The sequence below is a fragment of the Parasteatoda tepidariorum genome, chromosome 11 (genome assembly GCF_982258835.1).
Source record: "Parasteatoda tepidariorum strain Cologne lab strain chromosome 11, Ptep-v5.0, whole genome shotgun sequence".
Taxonomy (NCBI): domain Eukaryota; kingdom Metazoa; phylum Arthropoda; class Arachnida; order Araneae; family Theridiidae; genus Parasteatoda; species Parasteatoda tepidariorum.
The window spans coordinates 18,679,437-18,698,014 of NC_141765.1; the positions used below are offsets into that span (position 1 = coordinate 18,679,437).

General features: G+C 29.8%; 1 protein-coding gene across 4 annotated transcripts in view; it reads right to left on the reverse strand.

Annotated features, from left to right (window-relative positions):
• Positions 1 to 18,578, reverse strand: part of LOC107451031 (BAI1-associated protein 3) — a 392,542-nt gene that overhangs the window by 47,438 nt on the left and 326,526 nt on the right. For 2 of the 4 annotated variants that reach the window (XM_087155403.1, XM_087155405.1), the window contains exons 17-23: positions 15,144 to 15,195; positions 14,261 to 14,296; positions 12,537 to 12,557; positions 11,143 to 11,297; positions 6,495 to 6,618; positions 3,754 to 3,813; positions 2,476 to 2,544 (exon numbers count right to left, since the gene is read on the reverse strand). In XM_087155403.1, coding sequence (XP_087011529.1) covers positions 2,476 to 2,544; positions 3,754 to 3,813; positions 6,495 to 6,618; positions 11,143 to 11,297; positions 12,537 to 12,557; positions 14,261 to 14,296; positions 15,144 to 15,195 — 517 coding nt within the window. The remainder of the gene's footprint in view (positions 1 to 2,475; positions 2,545 to 3,753; positions 3,814 to 6,494; positions 6,619 to 11,142; positions 11,298 to 12,536; positions 12,558 to 14,260; positions 14,297 to 15,143; positions 15,196 to 18,578) is intronic. The other 2 variants (XM_087155406.1, XM_087155404.1) reach the window with 1 other exon arrangement.

Below are 18,578 nucleotides of genomic sequence, written 5' to 3' on the forward strand. Positions count from 1 at the left end.
ATGGAAACAAAACAAATTATCGTGGTTTAAGACACCAAGCGCCAAAAGTTTATGGTAAATACTGAAACCTATTTTTTTAAACTAAATGAAAATAAATCAAATTGTGGTTTAACACACCAAACACTAAAGGCTTATGGTAAATACTGAAACATCAAAAATCTATAAAACTGGAAATCATTTAAACAATATTACTGCATGACAGATCATTTCAATAAATAACCTTAACATTTTTGGGGCTTTTGTTAATTTTGCTCTCCCATTGAGCCAAGTTTCCCTGCAAATAATGGCTATTTTGTTAAAGTAGGTGAGAAGGAATTTGTTTTAGTATTTCCTAAGAATGTATCGAATCGCATATTTCTTTATCCTCCGTTTTTTTAAATAGATTTTTCAAATCAACGATGATTTTTAGAGGACCCGGTAAAAAAAATAACATTAGTAAAAGTGCACATTTAAAATTGTAATTGATACTTCATCATCGACCAAATTGAGAACACTTTTTTTTGGACAAATATTGAAGCTATTTTGGAAAATGTGTTGAGATATAAATTATAATTTTTTTTTATTAGTATTAAATGTTTTTTGGTCGCTTATTGAAAATAAACCGATTCTATAGAGTGCGCAATATTATAACCATTTTGCGCAGTGAAAAATATTAAATAATTGGCATATTTAAAATCAAAATAATAATAAGCATATTTAATTACTGCTTCAGAATATTTTATCTAACTTTTACAGATAATTTTATAATCCTTAAATACACAATTATCATTCGAACTCAAAAATGTATATTTTCTTGAGGATTAATGTGTATTATGAATTTTGCAATATCTTTAATTTATAGTAATACATTTAATACTCAGCTATAGTTTTTAATTGAATGTTAATTTTTAATATGATAATTTATTTACCTTCATATTGCATTAAATGGGTGTATTTTCCATCTGATATGACTAACATATAATACAACATATAATATAATATGACATAACTGACTATATATATCTTACTATATATAAATACCCAGTTGAGTAGCATAATTTATTTTAAGAGATATTTTCAAGTAGGTGTTTTATAATTTTTGAAACACACTTTTATGTTTCATCGAGAAAAAAAACATTTTATTATCTAAAATTAAGCATTAATACATAAGCTACTTAATTTAATTTAATATATTTTGCCTCAGTCTTTGAACAATTTTGTTAAATACACTATTAGGCTTAATGAAATATTTGTCGAGAATTAAATACAGAGAGAGAGAGAGAGTTCTCAAAACTTATTGCGGTTGATTTCTTTTTCATTCCTTTGAACTATATTTTAACTCGAAAATGTTTTAAGCTTATTATTATTTCATCTGGAATTATAGAAATATCAAAGACTATATAAGCTTTGAGTAAATTTTTGTTTACGCAATAAAACTGCTGTAAGATTATATTTGCTTTCCAAAAATTTTCTTTGTATTTATTTATCATTTATATTTTCCTTTATAATGCTTACATTGCAGTAATGTTTGTTTGAAACTTTGATTTAAATGACTCTAAGGAAAAGCTATATGACTTTAAAATTCTCTTTGTGAGCGATAAGTGCCTTGTAACCAAGGGGCTTATCTAATTTTATTTTTAAAATTCTACTGTTTTCAAACTTGTTTTTACTTAACTGATGCTTATAATTATCCCTATTCTACTTTATCTAAATTATTCTTCAGTGATGTTTGTCAATTTCGTTTCTAAGAAAATGCTTTGGGAAATAGAAAGAGGTATTAGCGGTATTTAGAGGTAAAATATGTTTTTTTAAAAAAGAGGTATTTAGAGGTAAAATATGTTTTTGAAAAACTAAATAGTTTGTTAAAAGAGCTGCAAATGATTCGATGGACGCATTATGCCTTCATATTTTTAAAATTCTAACGATATTTTAATAAAATAAAATATTGCTACTTCTTTATTCAAAAAACGAAGGTTAGACCAAGTATTTTGAACAATGTATTAATTTATTATAAAGACACATGGATCTAGTGGAAATGCTGAAAAAATAAGTTTGGCTTATATTTATGCAGTTTTAAGCTATTAAAAGGACGGTTTTAAGGAACATAACTCTTTAAGACCGAGCTTGCAAGGTAACACTGGTAGGATATTAGTAATGGGTAAAAACTTTTAGTACATTTATTTAAACCATTTTAACTTTTCTTGGAAACTAATTTAATATAAAAAAGAAATCACAGCTGCTTCATTACAAATATATATGCATAGATTGAATAGGGAACTTCCTCATTCCACTTCATAAACATGATTCAGAATAACAAGGTAAAGTAACTCGATAAATATGTATAACTGAATGTTTAATTATATTCAACACAATTAGACGTACTTTAAGCATGTACTAGTGATAGTTCTATTAATTAAAATTATTGGTCTCAAAAGGTTCTTAACATACTGTCTTATAAGCTTGATGAAACTAAGATACCTAAAAAATAAAACAAACCTGAGAAAAACAGGAAACCGTATCCAAAGCTGAGGTACTGCATTTTGGATTAAATGAAGCGAGATCAACCTAAAAAAATTAATAAATATTTATAAGTGCTTGTTACTTTTAAACTAATTACGAACAGTTTTTTCTGAAATTAAAAAGCTCATAAATAATTTTTTTCAAAGAAAAAGTTTTTTTTAAATATTTAAAGTAACTAGTATAATTTTACATTAAAATTTAGACAATTCCGTAAGTTCTTTTTAGTTATTGGAACGAAATATATTCAATCTATAAATGAATAGTAATAAATTTCCATGTAGGTAAAAACTTTTTTTTTGTATTTTTCACCATTTGTGTGCAATTCTGGGAACGTAAAGTATCTGTCCTCGAAAATTGAAAAGGAACAGTTTGATGTATAAATGTAAGCTTTAAAACAAGTATAGTTTATTAATATATTTTCATGAGCAAATTATTTTTTCTTTAAAACTGAAACAACCGATTAATGTAGATAATTAAGATCAGAGAACGAAAAAATAAAAGTCGGGTGTAATGAACATAAATTTATTGTTTTATTGAACTGGATTTCTTTGAGACTTTATAAAATGTTATATGGGATTATCAAATTTAAAATTTCTCATTCAAATGGCTGTATAAAAAATTACCTGATATTTTATCTAAGCATTTGTAAAGCAATGAGAATTTGTACAGCAAAAAAAAAGTATAGTTCAAAAGTTGCCGATAGATGTCGTTGTAGTTGTCATTAAATGCTAAAAAATCTCTGCTTCAGAAGGTTTTATAATTTTCAGTGGCGAATTGAAACTATCAGTTTTGGTTTAAACAGTGATTGTTTCGAATGTACGAAGGGGCAATTAAAAGATGGATTCAATTTTGGCTTTTTTTACTATTTTTTGCCCATGGGCTATTTAAAATTGATTCTCTCTATCCTACGTTTCACATTTTGTAGATGAGGTTGAGCTTCTTCAAACAAAGAGTGCCCACAACAATATGTAACAGCTTTTAATTAATACCACAGGACAAGTACAATCACATTTAACGGTAAACTGTTAAACTATTTTACTCATACGTAAAAATAATTGATTCACCTATATTCAAATGAAATATCAGGTCATTTTGGTCCGTGATTCTTTTTTTACAGCTGATTTTGAAAGTGAAACTTTAATTATAATCATCTTATGTGAATTAGTTTACAAGAACTATGGCTTCAAACGTAATGAGGTATGTAGTACATAATGAAATCATAAAATATTTCAGTCTAAGAATTTTTTCACATACTTTCTTATTTCTTTCCCCAAAATCAAGCTCCTTTGTTAAGGAAGTCGCGTCTTTTAATACCTGTAAATGAATAAAACATTTTAATCAGTACTTATAAAATAATAAAGTCCATTACTAATGGAAAACAGTATATTGTTTAAATTGAAATAATAGGTGTTTTTCTTACTTTTTTTCGATTAGCAAGATCAACACGCAAAAGTTTTACTGGAAAAAGAATAACTAAAAAATAATTTCAAAATTTTCATGTGTTTGCTGCCATACCCATCTGTTAAATTTAAAAATTTAGAAAACACTTAAAATATGGGGCGATATTATAAATCCCACTGAAAAATCTGATTCGAAATGATTCATTAAAACAAAAATGTTTAACATAAAATTATGTGTTAGCTTCATCATCTAATCATACGATTGCCAGCAAAATTATAACAATAAGAAATTTAAGTCACTGATATTTATGAAAATAAATATTTCGAAATTAGATTTTTTCAGAGGATTTCTTTAACTTAAAACGCGAGAATAGAGTACAATAAAAATGATGTGGTCAGGTCTAATCCCGGTCCCAATATTTTAGTAAAATGTAACATAAACAGTTACGTTACTTCCCATACATGCTACCCCTTGGTGATTTTACACTTCTGTAGTCCTCTGGTTAAGGTAATCTAAGAACTATGTATCTTGACTGTTATAACCAGGGGATAAAACTTAATACAATTCCATTTGATATTTTTTAACATAAATTTATTCTCTTATAAATTAATAAGTGGATGAAAAATCAAATGAAATAATATTTTTTAACAGAATTTATTTTTCAATGCAGAAGATTTTCACAGTTAAACACTTTTTTCGTTTTCTTAGCTTTTACTATTGTCTAACGCAAAATAAAAGATAAAAAAAAAATTCAAAAATTAAAAATTTTATTCTTATTTAATGACAACTTTCCTTTCCATTTAACGTAACAACTTATTTTGCTAAATTATCGCATGAAAAAATCTTATAAAATCTTATAAGATTATAATCTTATGCTTATAATCTTATAATAATTTAAAAGGGCGCTCGAAAAGTTCGGTGAATGATCCCGTAATTGAATAGCCATACTGGTATGGTTGTTGCGCTCACACAGATACAGTGAGAAATATGACTAGTGTCCGCTAGTACTGAAATCACATCAGAGAAGTGGAAGTTTATGCTACTATCCATTTTACTCAGTCACTGCGAGTAAGTGTAAAATGAAGCAACATCTGAACATCTATTGGGTTGAAGTTGAGTAAAAAGTTATTGCATTTTTTTTATGCAACAGATGGCAATAAGGCAGTTTTTATAATACTGTAAGCATTTGCAACAATAGTTTTTACCTCATTGATAGCTGTGACAGTTTGAGCCTCATCACACATTTTTTCTATAATTTACTATTTTATTTCCGTAAAGGGAAAAACGAGCTTCAAGCTTGGGAAAAATTGCGTAAAGTTTACGGTGACGATGCTCTCTACAAGAACGTCAGTGCCAAATCTGGTTCAATGATTTTGATTTGAAACATGCTCCTTGATCGGAAAAAAAATACTTGAACTGATGATGACAAAATGAAGACGTAGATCCAGTCAATTCTACGTTACACTACTCGAGTGATTGCAGAGATATTGAAGATTATTCAAAATGTATCCGCGTCCATCTAAAGATACGTAAGCAAAGTCGAAATATGTTTTTCTCATGAACTGAAAGAATAAGTTCATTTGACGGCACGAATAAACATATGCGATAGCTTATGAAACGTGAAGAAAACGACCCTGTTTTTAAACAGAAAGCGGGTCTTTTTTTTTTAAATGAATGATATCTGGTGATGAGAAGTGGATTGTTTACAACAATGTGGTGCGCAAACGCCTTTGGTCTCCAGATCAAGATTTGCCATCAATGACTTCATAACGAGAATTTTATCAGATAAATGTTATGTTCTCAGTGTGGTGGGATTTGAAGGGTGTAGTGCTTCTTGAGCTCCAACCCAGAAATAGAACAGTCAATTCAGAAGTGCTATTATAGGCTAAGACAGTTTGAGCGAAGCTGTCATCTAGAAACGTCCTGAACTCGTCAATCGTGAAGGAGTAGTGTTAGATGACGACAACGCGAGACCACACGCAATCTTTGGCTACCTGTCAAATGGTACTGCAGCCTGGATGGGATGAGATGCGCCAACCATCCCTCTTGTCTGATCTTGCGTCATCAGACTTTCACTTGTTTCACTCTCTTCAAAACTCCTTGCGTGAAACCACGTTAAATTCAGATGAAGCTGTAAATCAGCCCTTTGTTTAGTTTTCCACAAATAAAGACAGGTCCTTCAATGTACGAAGAATTGTGGAGCTCATCACCGAACGATGACAAAAGGTCATCGAACAAAAGAGAACATGCATCATTGATTAACTTTTATATAAATATATGACTTTGAAAAGTTTCAGAAGAAAAAATTGTTAGTAAATGAGTACCGAGGGGAAACAATGTGCAAAAAATTACTTCTGAGTGTTTTGAACTCTTGGGACATGAAAAAGATAGATGCTATGTTTAGATATGGTTCACATCCAAAAAGTGTTTACTGAAAGCTCCCATCAGTTGTTGTAGCTAGTGATGATAAATTTGAATGTCAGAAAAAGAATTTTGTTTCGTCTTGCTCCTTCTTATTTTATGAGATTATTCAGCAAAAAGGCACTTTGCATATAAAAGAAAATTATGTATTTTTAATAGTTATTTTTACTTACTCGATCATGACTAATGGATACTAAAATTCGACTGCGAAGTTTATGTCTGGATGAACAGAACCAATGACACATAACATCAATAAACCACATATGAGATATTGCGAGTGCTTTATTAGCTGGCTCTCTATAAATAGGAAAATAATGGAATTATGCATAAATCTTTAGTGCTATTAATACATATCTTTATAACTTTGAGCATTTAGTACAGTTTCTTATTGATAGAGGGTGGGACTTTCAATAGTAATTTGTTCATTGAAATGACTACAGACTGAATCAAGTAGTGAATTTCGTTGTAGAAGAATACTTTTTCTTGGTAATGCAAACAAGGCTAGAAATATCTTTTTATTTTTCTATTCCGCAAATTAAAAGTTTTAAAGTTAATCGAAATAATTGGGTCATTTATTTCCAACAACCATCAGGCATCAGAAAAAAGGGAGGAAAGAGGAAAAAGGCACTAAGGAAGCTTTGAAATTTTCCCTTCGAAAAACGTTGTTGCCGGACATGTTAGATGATCCCCTTTTCTTGTATTTGTTTGGGTGTTTTAGCCTCGACATTAAGCAAATGAAATACTATTCATTTTCATTATAATCCATCATTACCAATAATTCGATAGTCCTTATGCAATGTCAGTTATTTGCATGCTCTTTTAGATCAAAGCTTCCAGACCAATGAAAAGATTAAAATAATGATTAGGCCAACAATTAGACCCACACGTAGCAGGGCTAAAGAGAATAGAAGGGCTAGTTCACTCCACTCTTAGAGCTGAAGCTACGATTTCCCTCTTCATGACGTCACTGTGTCTACAGAACTCGGAGATCGCAAGCAAAGATATTATGATAACTTTGCATCTTTCTCTTTGTAAAAATAAGTTAGACTTTTTCTGGTTATTAGCCTTCAAACTTTACGTAATTAACACATATTTCCGTTCATAAACATAGTTCAAAAAACTTTCTTGGCCATTATATTAAAAAAAATACCATTCTAACTTATAAAAATGTTTTACTAGTTGGCGAAAATGACACTATAAATACTTTATTTTAAAAAGTTCTGTTTTAACTTTAATTATTAAGAAAAATGAAAGCATATATCGACACTTTTTTTATCTACATGTTCTTTTATAACAATAAGTGGTGTTAAATTTAGAATCCCTGGCTTTAAAATATGCCGTTAATAGCAATTTGTTCATACTTAATCATTAGGAAACATCAACCTTAAATGCTAATTACTGAAACAAAATAATAATTTAGGTTCATAATGACATTAGAAATTTTACAATTGCTTATAGATAGTTAAATTTACGATGATATAATTTATAGATATTTAAATTTGAGAGAATATAATTTTAAAAAAAAAATCATAAATATTTAGAATAACTACATTAAAAAATATGTTATGAAATTATGAGAATTCCAACTATATACTATATATTTTATTTATACTTTTTATGTACATTTTAATTTTGTTTGACTTTATCCATTTTTTAATTTCTTTCACCTGCCCTTCTTTTTGAAGTAGCGAGGTGGTTTCTATTTAGATAATGAATTTTTATAAAAGTTCTTAACTACAGAATAAATGTATTGCTGTTTTATATTAACTGTGTCATTTCGGAATCCATTCTTTACATAGCTGTTCATTTACTCTAGGGAACACGCAGAGAATTATATTTTTTTCTTTTGTTTTTCTATCAGAATTTTTCAAGTTGCAACCGCGCAAACTTGCATTTCGATAATAGTTTTAAATTTTTGTAAATTCACTGCAAAAACTGAGGAATGTCATTATAGAAAATAGCAAATGTCTTAGAATATCTCACAAAAAGAAATGCTCCAATATTAGTTAGAACTAGTAAAACCGAACGCTCCGTTCTTGAAGTAAAAGTGCGAGCTTTGCGCCAAAGTGACGTCACAAGAGAAAATCGCAGGATTGGCGCGGCGAGAGCTACTTCAAAGGAGTGAACCAGCCCTTCTATTCTCTTTAGTCCTGCACACGTAGGCTATAAAGGGAAGTTCTTTTTAACATTATGCCAAATGAATGGCTCTTTACTATAATATTGCCTAAGAGAGCCGTGATGGATGAGGGGATACAACGTTTGCCTCCCAATGAAGTAACCCAGGTTCGAAAATAAGTGGTGGCTGGTTGATACGAATCCCGCTCCTGGCTCGCACTGACCACAGTGAGGGCGTAAAAGATCCTTAGTGGTAGACGGGTCACGGGTTAAAATCCCCTCCCCATCGAGTCAAGAGTGGAAAGTTTTCTTTTCCATGTAATGCAAATGTGGGTTAATTCAATCAAAAACTTTTCAACGAAAGCTAGTTTGTCCCAATGCTTGATCCAGAAGTTACCTTGTCTTCTGGGTTAAGTTCTTAATTACAAGGTTACGGAGTTGAGCATTGATAGTAGCAAATTCAGAATTGGGTCAGTTTTTCCACACCGTTTATATATATATAAAAAAATATCTAAGAGAGATGCGGTGGCTCAGGGGACAGAGCGTTTGCCGTCAGATGAGGTGACTCAGGTTCCAATCGCAGCGGTGGTTGATTTTTTAATAATTTTATAACCATACTTGAACAGCCAACCCAATTTTGGGTTTAATGTTCAACTTCGCAGCCTTGTAATTTTGAACCAATCCAGAAGACAAGGAAACTCCCGGATCAGTACCCCCAGAGGTATGATTTGTTATGGGAACATGGAGGACTTCGAGACTCGACGGATTTTACTTGCATCAGCCACCAGTCACCGGTCGGAGATGAACGAAGCCACGACCTCTTGGACATCGGCCCAGTGCTCTACCAACCACGGTGGTTGATTGAAACGAATTCTGCGCCGGACTCACACTGACCACAATACTGACGTAAAATATCCTTGTTAGACGGATCCTAGAACGGAAGTTAGAATCCGCTTGCCGTCAGGCTAATCGTGGGAGGTTTCTTTCTTTCATGTAACGCAACGCGGGTTAGTTCCATCGAAATTCCTCCACGAAGTTTAATTTAGCCCAATGCTTGATCCAGGAGTTTTCTTGGACTTCGGTTCAAAAATAAAAGGCTACGGAGTTGAATATTGATAGTCGTAAGCTATTAAACAATTGACTATCGTAAACTATTACTGTAGAATCGGGTCGACTATTCAGCGTCGACAATATTATAAAATAATGTCTAGAAGTTACTTGTATATATGAATTGGAAACAAATTAATTTTTGTCTTCATTCTTTGTCTTTTTTTCAGTCTTCCTAAGGAAGTTAAAACAAAAAGAGCTGTGTATGCAAATACGTCACTTAAATAGCTATCTATTCTTCTAGAATACCTGCTTGGAGCCCCTGCTTTCTCTTTACTCTTATAGGCTGAGCTCAAAGCATAAACTTTTAAAGAACAAACGCTTATTTGCGCAATAGAATAAAACGTTAAAAAAACTAACTATTAAGCCTATAAGGATAGGTTTAAGAATAAAAGCGTTAAATGAATATTTTTGCATTCATTATTAATTGAAGCTGCATTAAATTGGGGATAAAGCAACAAAAAATGTAAAGAGCATATTATTATTTCTTTATTAATCCTGGTAAACGATATCAATAGAAAGTTCTAAGAATGATATGGCTAAAAAATTGTCCTAAATTTAAATAAAAGTGATAACGATATCTATGAATGGCCAAGATAGAAATATGCATTAAATATATGGTAAAAACTAACGCATATAATTGTTAACTTGTTTCAGTCAAAGACTAATTTTGCAAAAAGTTAGTTTTTTTATGGAAATTATTTCAGAAAAAGTAATTAAAATAGTTTTTAATGAAAAACTGCTTTAAAAGATTTACACAAATTAAAATAAATGCAAAAGTCCTTTATATTTATTTTCTCTTTACCATTTGACGTATAGTTACAAAATTAATTTTTTCAATAGCTATATTATTTTATTAATAGATAAATTGTGAAACTTTATGACTGCATTGTAGTATTTTCGAATTTTTTTTAACTCTGCATTAAAGGAATTAAAAAAGCTCAAAAATAAAGCTTTATACTTCACTGAGCTATTTTCAAAATTAGTTAAATAATGCTTAAGTAAGACTTAGAAATTTCATTTACTAAAAAGAAAATATGAAAAGAGAAAAAAAAATATTTATAAGATCAATATTTTCTTTCTTCTTTTAGGAGGAACTAGTCTCTAAAGATTTATAAATATTATGTTAACCGATCTTTTCTTGCATTAAGATTAATTCTTAGCATAAAATAATTGCTGTTGATTTTTTTTTAAACTAAAGATGTGTTTGATGGGGAAAATTATCTCAGCTATTTTTTTGCTATCTTTTTTCAGTACTTGTAAAACGATGGTTAAATAAAAGGAAGCGAAAAAAAAATTGATGAATACTTTATATAAAATCTTTCTTCTAATTTTTTTTAATTTCCTTTTAGTTCGTCCTATTTGTTTTGAAAAATAAAATAACTAATTAAAATTAGACTGCACGATAATTTTAATTTCTGCTTTTAATAATTAAATTTGTAATTTTTGCAAAAATTAATGGCTTATTTGGCTTAAGCAAGCAGGCTTTATAATGATTGCATTTTTTGTGATAAAAAGGTTTCAGAATTTCATAGTAATTTCTATTTCAATATAGAAAGATTTTATATTTCCGTCTTTGATAAAATAAGATTTACTTACTCATCGTGCAAACATTTCTTGAAATGGCTGAAATCTCGAAGGGCAAGATACAGTTCAAAGACTTCAGTTTCTTTTATATTGAATAAAAATTTGTTTACGCATTCACGGTTTTCTTCTGCTATGTATGTATCTGAGTCATGGCCGTCATCACAATCCTAGAAATAAGAATAATTTATTTTTTTTAACATAAAATTGTTAGTTTAAAGGTCAAGTTAAATGTGAAGTTCCGAGTAGATAATGATTCTAAGAGGAAGATTTTCAGTGAATTAGATTAAAGTTTATGCGTTGACAATAAAAATTATGCTTTTGCTTTTTTTTGTCAGTAAGCTTTAAATTGGAAACATTATAAGCCACCAGCACTCATTTAAACCGTTCGTGTTTTAGCATTCGCCCTCTTGACATTTTAATTTGTTACTAAAAGGACAGACTTTTAAAGGTCAGTTATTTGTAATTTTCGTCCATTCCAAAAACACTGAAAAAATTCCTCTTAGTACCTTCATCAACTGAGACGTACGAAATTTAGACTTTTCAAAATAAATTAATATTGTATCATTAAGCAAGTCTAAAATTAGACATTTCTTCGACAAATTATATTTTTTTTCTTCAAAAATGTCACTGAGAGCAGTATTCTTACATTTAATGTAATATAGGTTGAATATAAACTAATTATGACAGAAATATCAGTTTTATGCTTCAAATTTTATCGCTATTTCAAGGAAACAAAATAAAATATATTAGATGTGCAATCAAAAGCGTAGAAAGCAAGTTTATCTTTGTACTGAAATATAACTATGCAGAAAACTATGAGAAAAGCTCAAACCAAAAATTTAAATACAGATATAATGAGGAGAGAGATAAATCGGATAATACCAAACACTTTACGTGAGTGGAAAGAGGAAAGTAAGTGGAATAAAAAAATAATAGATGTAAATTCAACTAATATTTTTAAAAACATCTTATTTTATCTTTCCCACCCAGATTTATCTCTTTTTGTTGGTCAGTTAACTATTACATGTTCTAAATGTATAAAATTATATTCCACTGATGATTTGTTCTCTGGGAATTGCTTTTAATAATGAATTCTTAGTTGTGTTTAATTGTATATGCATAGAAGTGTGAATAATATTCTTACAATCTACGACTAAATAAGAAAAAAACCAATGTCAATTCAATAATTGATTAAAACTTAAGAAACCAGTTAAAAATGTGTCGTTTTATTCGATGAGTTAAACTTAAATTTTTAAGGAATGGATAAAATATCACAGCCATCGAATAAATACTATGTTTAAAATCTTCATTTGTTACATTTTAAATTTTTGACATTGATTGTTTCAGCATTAGTCGTAGACAAAATTACAACAAACGAATCAGAAATGCTAAATAATTTTACTAACCAGCCTTTGCTCTGGTAGGGGCTGAAAAGGATTAAAACATTATTAGTTCGGAAATTATTTTTATTCATTATTGATTAATTTTATAGTGGGTTGTTTCAAAATTTCATACTGAATTTAAAGGATACATATAAATAATATAATAGCATAAATGATATTATTTATATTGAAAAATCTTCCTGTTTCTTTGATTTCATGGATTTAGGCTTAACACCAAAAAACTCGGCGGTGATGCTCATGACAAGAAATATCCATAATTACTTACTTCTTAAAATACGAAATTCAGCACTGTTATCTACGAATTTTAGCTAAATTTATGTAAAATGGTCATTGAAAATTGCACTAAAATAGTGCGCATATAACTACGAAACCGTGGAGGTCATTTATTAGACATGTCATATTCACTCACAACTTCAGTCTACATACTTCATAAGACACTAAAAAATTACAATTTTTAATTAAGAACTATTGTTTCTATCAACATTATTTCCTGCAGAAATTTTGGGAAACCCTGAAATTTATAAAGATAGACGTTATTACGCTAATCTGAGTGCTATTAGTGATTTATCTAATCATACTTGGTAGAATAATTGAAATGACATACCTTTATGATATTATTTAGACCAGAATATGCAATGTAATACTATAGGTAAAGCAAAAAATTACGATAGATTAATAGAAAATGTTCAAAAATGTAATTTCAAAACACATGCTAGGTTATGAATAAGTAACAGTCTACATGTTTCAAGCGCTCAAAAACAAGCACCCATTTTCGAGACTTACCGGACGTGAATGAGAAGAAACAAAAGTGATTTGTATTAAGAACGTAAAATTGCCAACGAAACATAGAAAAATAAAGGTGAAGACCAAATTGGAAAGAAGACCCCAGTAGCTGAGAGAGAAACAAAGATGAAAAAAGGAACAAAAAGAATCACAGTAGTAAAGAGGGATATATCGGGGTAAAATGCTTTTCCACGCCTTATGGAGAAGTTGAGAGGAACCAATGTCGTTAACAAGGGTATCAGCATAATTCCTTTCTCCATAGCACGTGGAAATGCATTTGACCCTGATTTACCCAACACCTCCTAGAAATGAGCAGGCCTCAGCACGGGTTACCATAAATATCCTTTAGTAGTCCAAACGTAATGGCATATTTCGTATTTTCAACCACTGCGCAGCTTAGTATCCCGAACGTAATGACATCTTTCTTATTTTTCATCTACTGCGCATTTAACTTCGTCACATCGGACTACTAAATTGATCCGTGCTCAGGTCTTCCTACTTCAAGGAGGTGTTGATTTGCCCCGCTCTTCCCACTGTTGTTTTCTTTTCCCTGTTTCTTGTTCTGTTTTTCATCTTTTTTTTTCCCTCGCTCGACTACTGTTATTTTTTCTAATTTTGTTTCTCACCTTTGTTTTCAAATTTTTTCGCTTGCAAATTAAAATTTTTAGTTCACATCACTTTTGTTTTTTCTTATTCTCGACTGACAAGTCTTGAAAATGGGTGCCTGTTTTTGAGCTCTTGAAACGCGTTGAATGTTATTTATAAATTGAATATTTTTTAGGCGAATAAGGTTTTCAATCAGTAACACGCTTGGTTTAGTTTAATAAATTACCAAAGTATTATTTTTCTTCGAAAATATTTTATATAGTTGTTTCTACTCAGAAACAATACATTATATAATCAAAGGAAATATTTAGATTTAAAATAAGAAAAATAATACTTACGCGTAGTCCAATCCTTTTCACTATTTCATCGTATATCTGAAGGATAAATGTTTCGAAATGATATTAAAAACCAAACAATATTTCAAAAAAGTAAATGAAGGAAAAAGTGAAATAAAAAACAAAATGTAGCGGAAGAAAATAAATAGTAGTACAAGACATGTAAAGTAAATAAAATAGCACTTTACCTTGCAGTAATTTAATATCTTGTGAATTACTCGCTCTAGTCTGTCACTCAGGATTTGATTGAAAAAACTAACTTTAGAAACTTTCGAATGTAAAGAAAGAAGTTTTGGTACATTTATGCTTACATTTATTTATAGAATATAAATTTTTGAAAAAAAAAAATCTAGCCTTTTTTGAGTTTAAAAGCTTCTTAAATGGTTGTTTTGTTTTATCATGGTGAATTGCAAGCTAAAATATTTTGTTTGTTGCTACTCCAATTTAAAATTTTTGTGTGGTATTATAAAACAATTTTTCCATTCAATACATTTTTTTTGCAACTTTTGTTTACTTTAGTCTTAGAAAAATTTTAAAAAGCTCCAACTTATTTGATTTAATAAATATTAACGCTGTTTTGGGGGTGAGAATTATTCCCGATTTTGCAGACGAGTTTATTTTTATATTTTAGGTGATAGCAAAACTTACGTCTTTCAAACTCTTGGATCACGCTCTTCATCAATCTTAGAAAGATCACACTTTCACACTCTTGGATTCATAAATTTTAAATAGCAAGGTTTTAATCATCACTACACGTGAAAAATTAAACATGTACAGTGCAAAAAACCATCCTGAGGGGTTTCAGGGATATAATAATGTAATTTAGCTAAAAGTCGATCAAAATTGGTCTCAATCATAATTTTTGCAAATTACATTTAATTCATACCTGTTTCCCTGTTTGCTTGAATACCAAAGGCAGATAATCAATGAAAAGAATACTGAAATAAAAATACGATTTAATTTTAAAAATTTGAAATTGTAACTAATTTATTTACATGTTCATATTTTAAAGGATTTTCAAAAAACAATAAAAACAGCAAATAAATTCTTCCACTAATACTAAAGAATAAGTGCGTGTAAAGAACATATTTTAATAGCTAAACAATTTTTCAAATTCAATTGCAGGGTAGAAATAATTAGTCACGAAAATGGAAAGTTATTTTATTTTAAATGAGCTCGAAGCAGTTAAGTTATTCTCAACAAGTTCCTGAGAAACAAAAACATAACAAATTCAACAAAAATTAAAATTTTTAGTACTAATGTTAAATCTATAATACAATACTACACTGCAATAAAAATAACGTGAAAAAACTTCAAGTATTCATTAAGAACTGTTTAAGAAGATTCTTGCGTATCGAGTGGTTCCATAAAATTTGTAATACAGAAATCCTCAAGAAAGCAAAACAGAAACAAATTGATCTAGAAATTAAAAAACGCAAATGGAAATGGATTGGTCACGTTCTGCGTAAGCCTGAAAAATATAAAGTAAAAGTAGCTTTTGATTGGGACCTTCAGGGCAATAGAAAAAGAGGTATACCTAAAAATACTTGGCGCGGGATGATTATAAGTGAATTGAAAACGATTGGAACAATAGAGTGAGATCGAAAGCTATGATAGAAACCCTATGCTCTAATTCTAAGTGAAGAGAAATATGTATGTAAGATTTAGTTTAACAGATTTGTCAAATTAAAGACTCAAAATAGTCAAAGCTTTTTGATAGAGACTAGATTTTAAATTCAGTGAAAAAAGTAATAAGAGTTTTTTTCCTTTCTTGCATTTTCCAAAGTTCATTAGTTGTTTTTAATTTTTTATTTAGTTTTTTCTTTCTTTTAAGTTTCGATTTATTGTTCACCATAAGCAAAAACAAAAATTTTTATTCACAATATAGCAAAGGGAGAGCTTGTATGCAAACTTCAGCAGAACATTTATATTTATTTTAATGCGTTACGTCCCTAAGCATACTGTCAATAAGGAAAAAAAATCAAGAAAATTCATCATATTCTTAAATATTTCAAAACAAATGTTAATATGTATTTGATTTTTATAATACCGAATGTCCATAATTAAAGTTATTTTAAGCCGTTTGTTTCAAAACTTCTGCATCGGAATTTTAGGAAAATATGGTATCAAAAAAAATTTCAAAACCACCACTAGATAGTGATCCTCAACCATTATTTCCTTACAGCTTGGCCTCCCAGATCTCTAAACTTGAATCTTTGAGACTTTTAGATGAAGGATACCACGAAGATTTAGTCTACAGAGATACCACAATATAAGTCTGAGCTGAATAGCACATATGTGTAAATATGTGCGTAACATTCAATTACTTCCTATTCAAGTTTCCAGATAGTTGTAAACAATAAGTGGTATCATATTGAAAAGAAAGGAAGACAGAGCCGGGATTACTCAGAGGATAGAGTGTTCGCCTTCCAATGAGGTAAGCCGGGGTTCGATCCCGGCGATGGCTTGTCGATACGAATTCCGCATCCAGCTTGCACCGACCACAGTGCTGACGTGAAATATCCCCAGTGGTAGACGGATCATGGGTTAGACTTCCCTTGCCGTCAGGCTAACCGTGGAAGGTTCTCGTGGTCTTCCTCTCCATGTAACGCAAATGCGGATTAGTTCCATCAAAGAGTTCTCCACGAAGGAAAATTTCTCCCAATACTTGATCCAGGAGTTCCCTCGTCTTCGGGATTGGGTTCAAAATTACAAGGCTGCGGAGTTGAACATTAGTAGTCGTAAACCCAAAAATTGGGTCTGCTGATCAACGACGGTTATAAAATGAAATAAAATAAAAAAAAGGGCAGTTAAATTTTGTTATATTATTGTATTTGCATATGCCCCATATGCGTCTCCACGCTTCTTATACGCCACCTAGTGACGTTTATTGGAGCGTTTTTTTAAAGCCTGTTAGAGTTTCCATTTCTTTATCATGCCCTTACTCAATTTTAGGAAAATTCTGAAGCATATTTTTTACATACTGGTTGCTTACAGTTGCTATTTTACAAATGCCAAAACTATAAATTATGATTTATAATTTAATAGAATAAAATTAAAGGCTGCTTTCACGCTTCGAGAGGCCGCAAAAAATCACCTAATTATTGACGCCAGCGATGCTTAATTAAGTGTGGTAATAACTATCTGAAGATCAAAGGGGGAGAATGGTTTATGTCTATGAAAACTGATTCAGAGAAAAAAACGAATTTGCGCGGAAATCGTAACCGTTTTTCAACAGTATGGTCCATCTTCACAGTGTAACAACTGTCAGGGTGAACCGATTTTCTACGTTATTGATTTGTTAAAACTTACTTATCGTTGAAATACCCAATCGTAATTTTTGTGAAAAATGGACGTAAACCGTATTATCATCTAATATAAGTAATGAGGTAATAGATGTTTTACGGCATTTACGGTATGTTTTTGGATGAAATTTGTAATTTGTTGTATAGACAATTCAGTATATAGCTTCAATAGAATTTTTAATTTGTTAGTACATGATGACTAATTTTGCTAACACAGAAACAATTTTAATTTTCGAACATTGTCGTGCATTTAATAATGCCATGTTTTAACAAGATTTCTTATTACATATATAAGAGCTAATTTATAGTATAAGTTTTATATTACTTAAAAAGCATAATAAGTTTAATGCTAGAAGCTTTTAAAAAAAGTTTAGGTGACAAAATATATTTCGGAATTTTCCTTATCAAAATGGTAAAAAATCTCTTTTTTAGTATGGTGAAAAGAATTACCAACTTTTTTCTTATTTCAAGAAAACGAGAGAAAATATTTTTAAACTAATTATAAACTATAAGCAACCATACATTTTCCAATAACTGAACTCTTTCACGTTGAAAGAATATTATTAGATGGGTAAAAAAAAAATGAACATAAAGAAAGGGTTTCATTCAAAAATAAAATGTAAACATCTCGTCATTTTATTTCAAACTTTTTTCTAATGAATTCTATAGATTATATTATTTTTCTTAATAAGATATTTTTTTCTTTCTGAAAACATTGAAATTATAAAAGACTTGTTTTAATCGATTCATCGGGATTTCTTGAAGTGAAACGGTATGGTATATAGATATAAATACACATATATTTTTTCTGCATAAAGCAAGAAATTAAGATTTTTAAAATTTAAGAACGCATTTAATCTTTGTATATTTTGCAGAACGGTTGATTCAATTTTATATGGGTTTAATTTGCATGCTCTTATTTCTATTCATATTTCGGTAATATTTAGTCTAATTAATTTTTCTTCTAGGTCATAAAATAATTTTTTAAGAACATATTAAATATTGAGTTTAGAAGA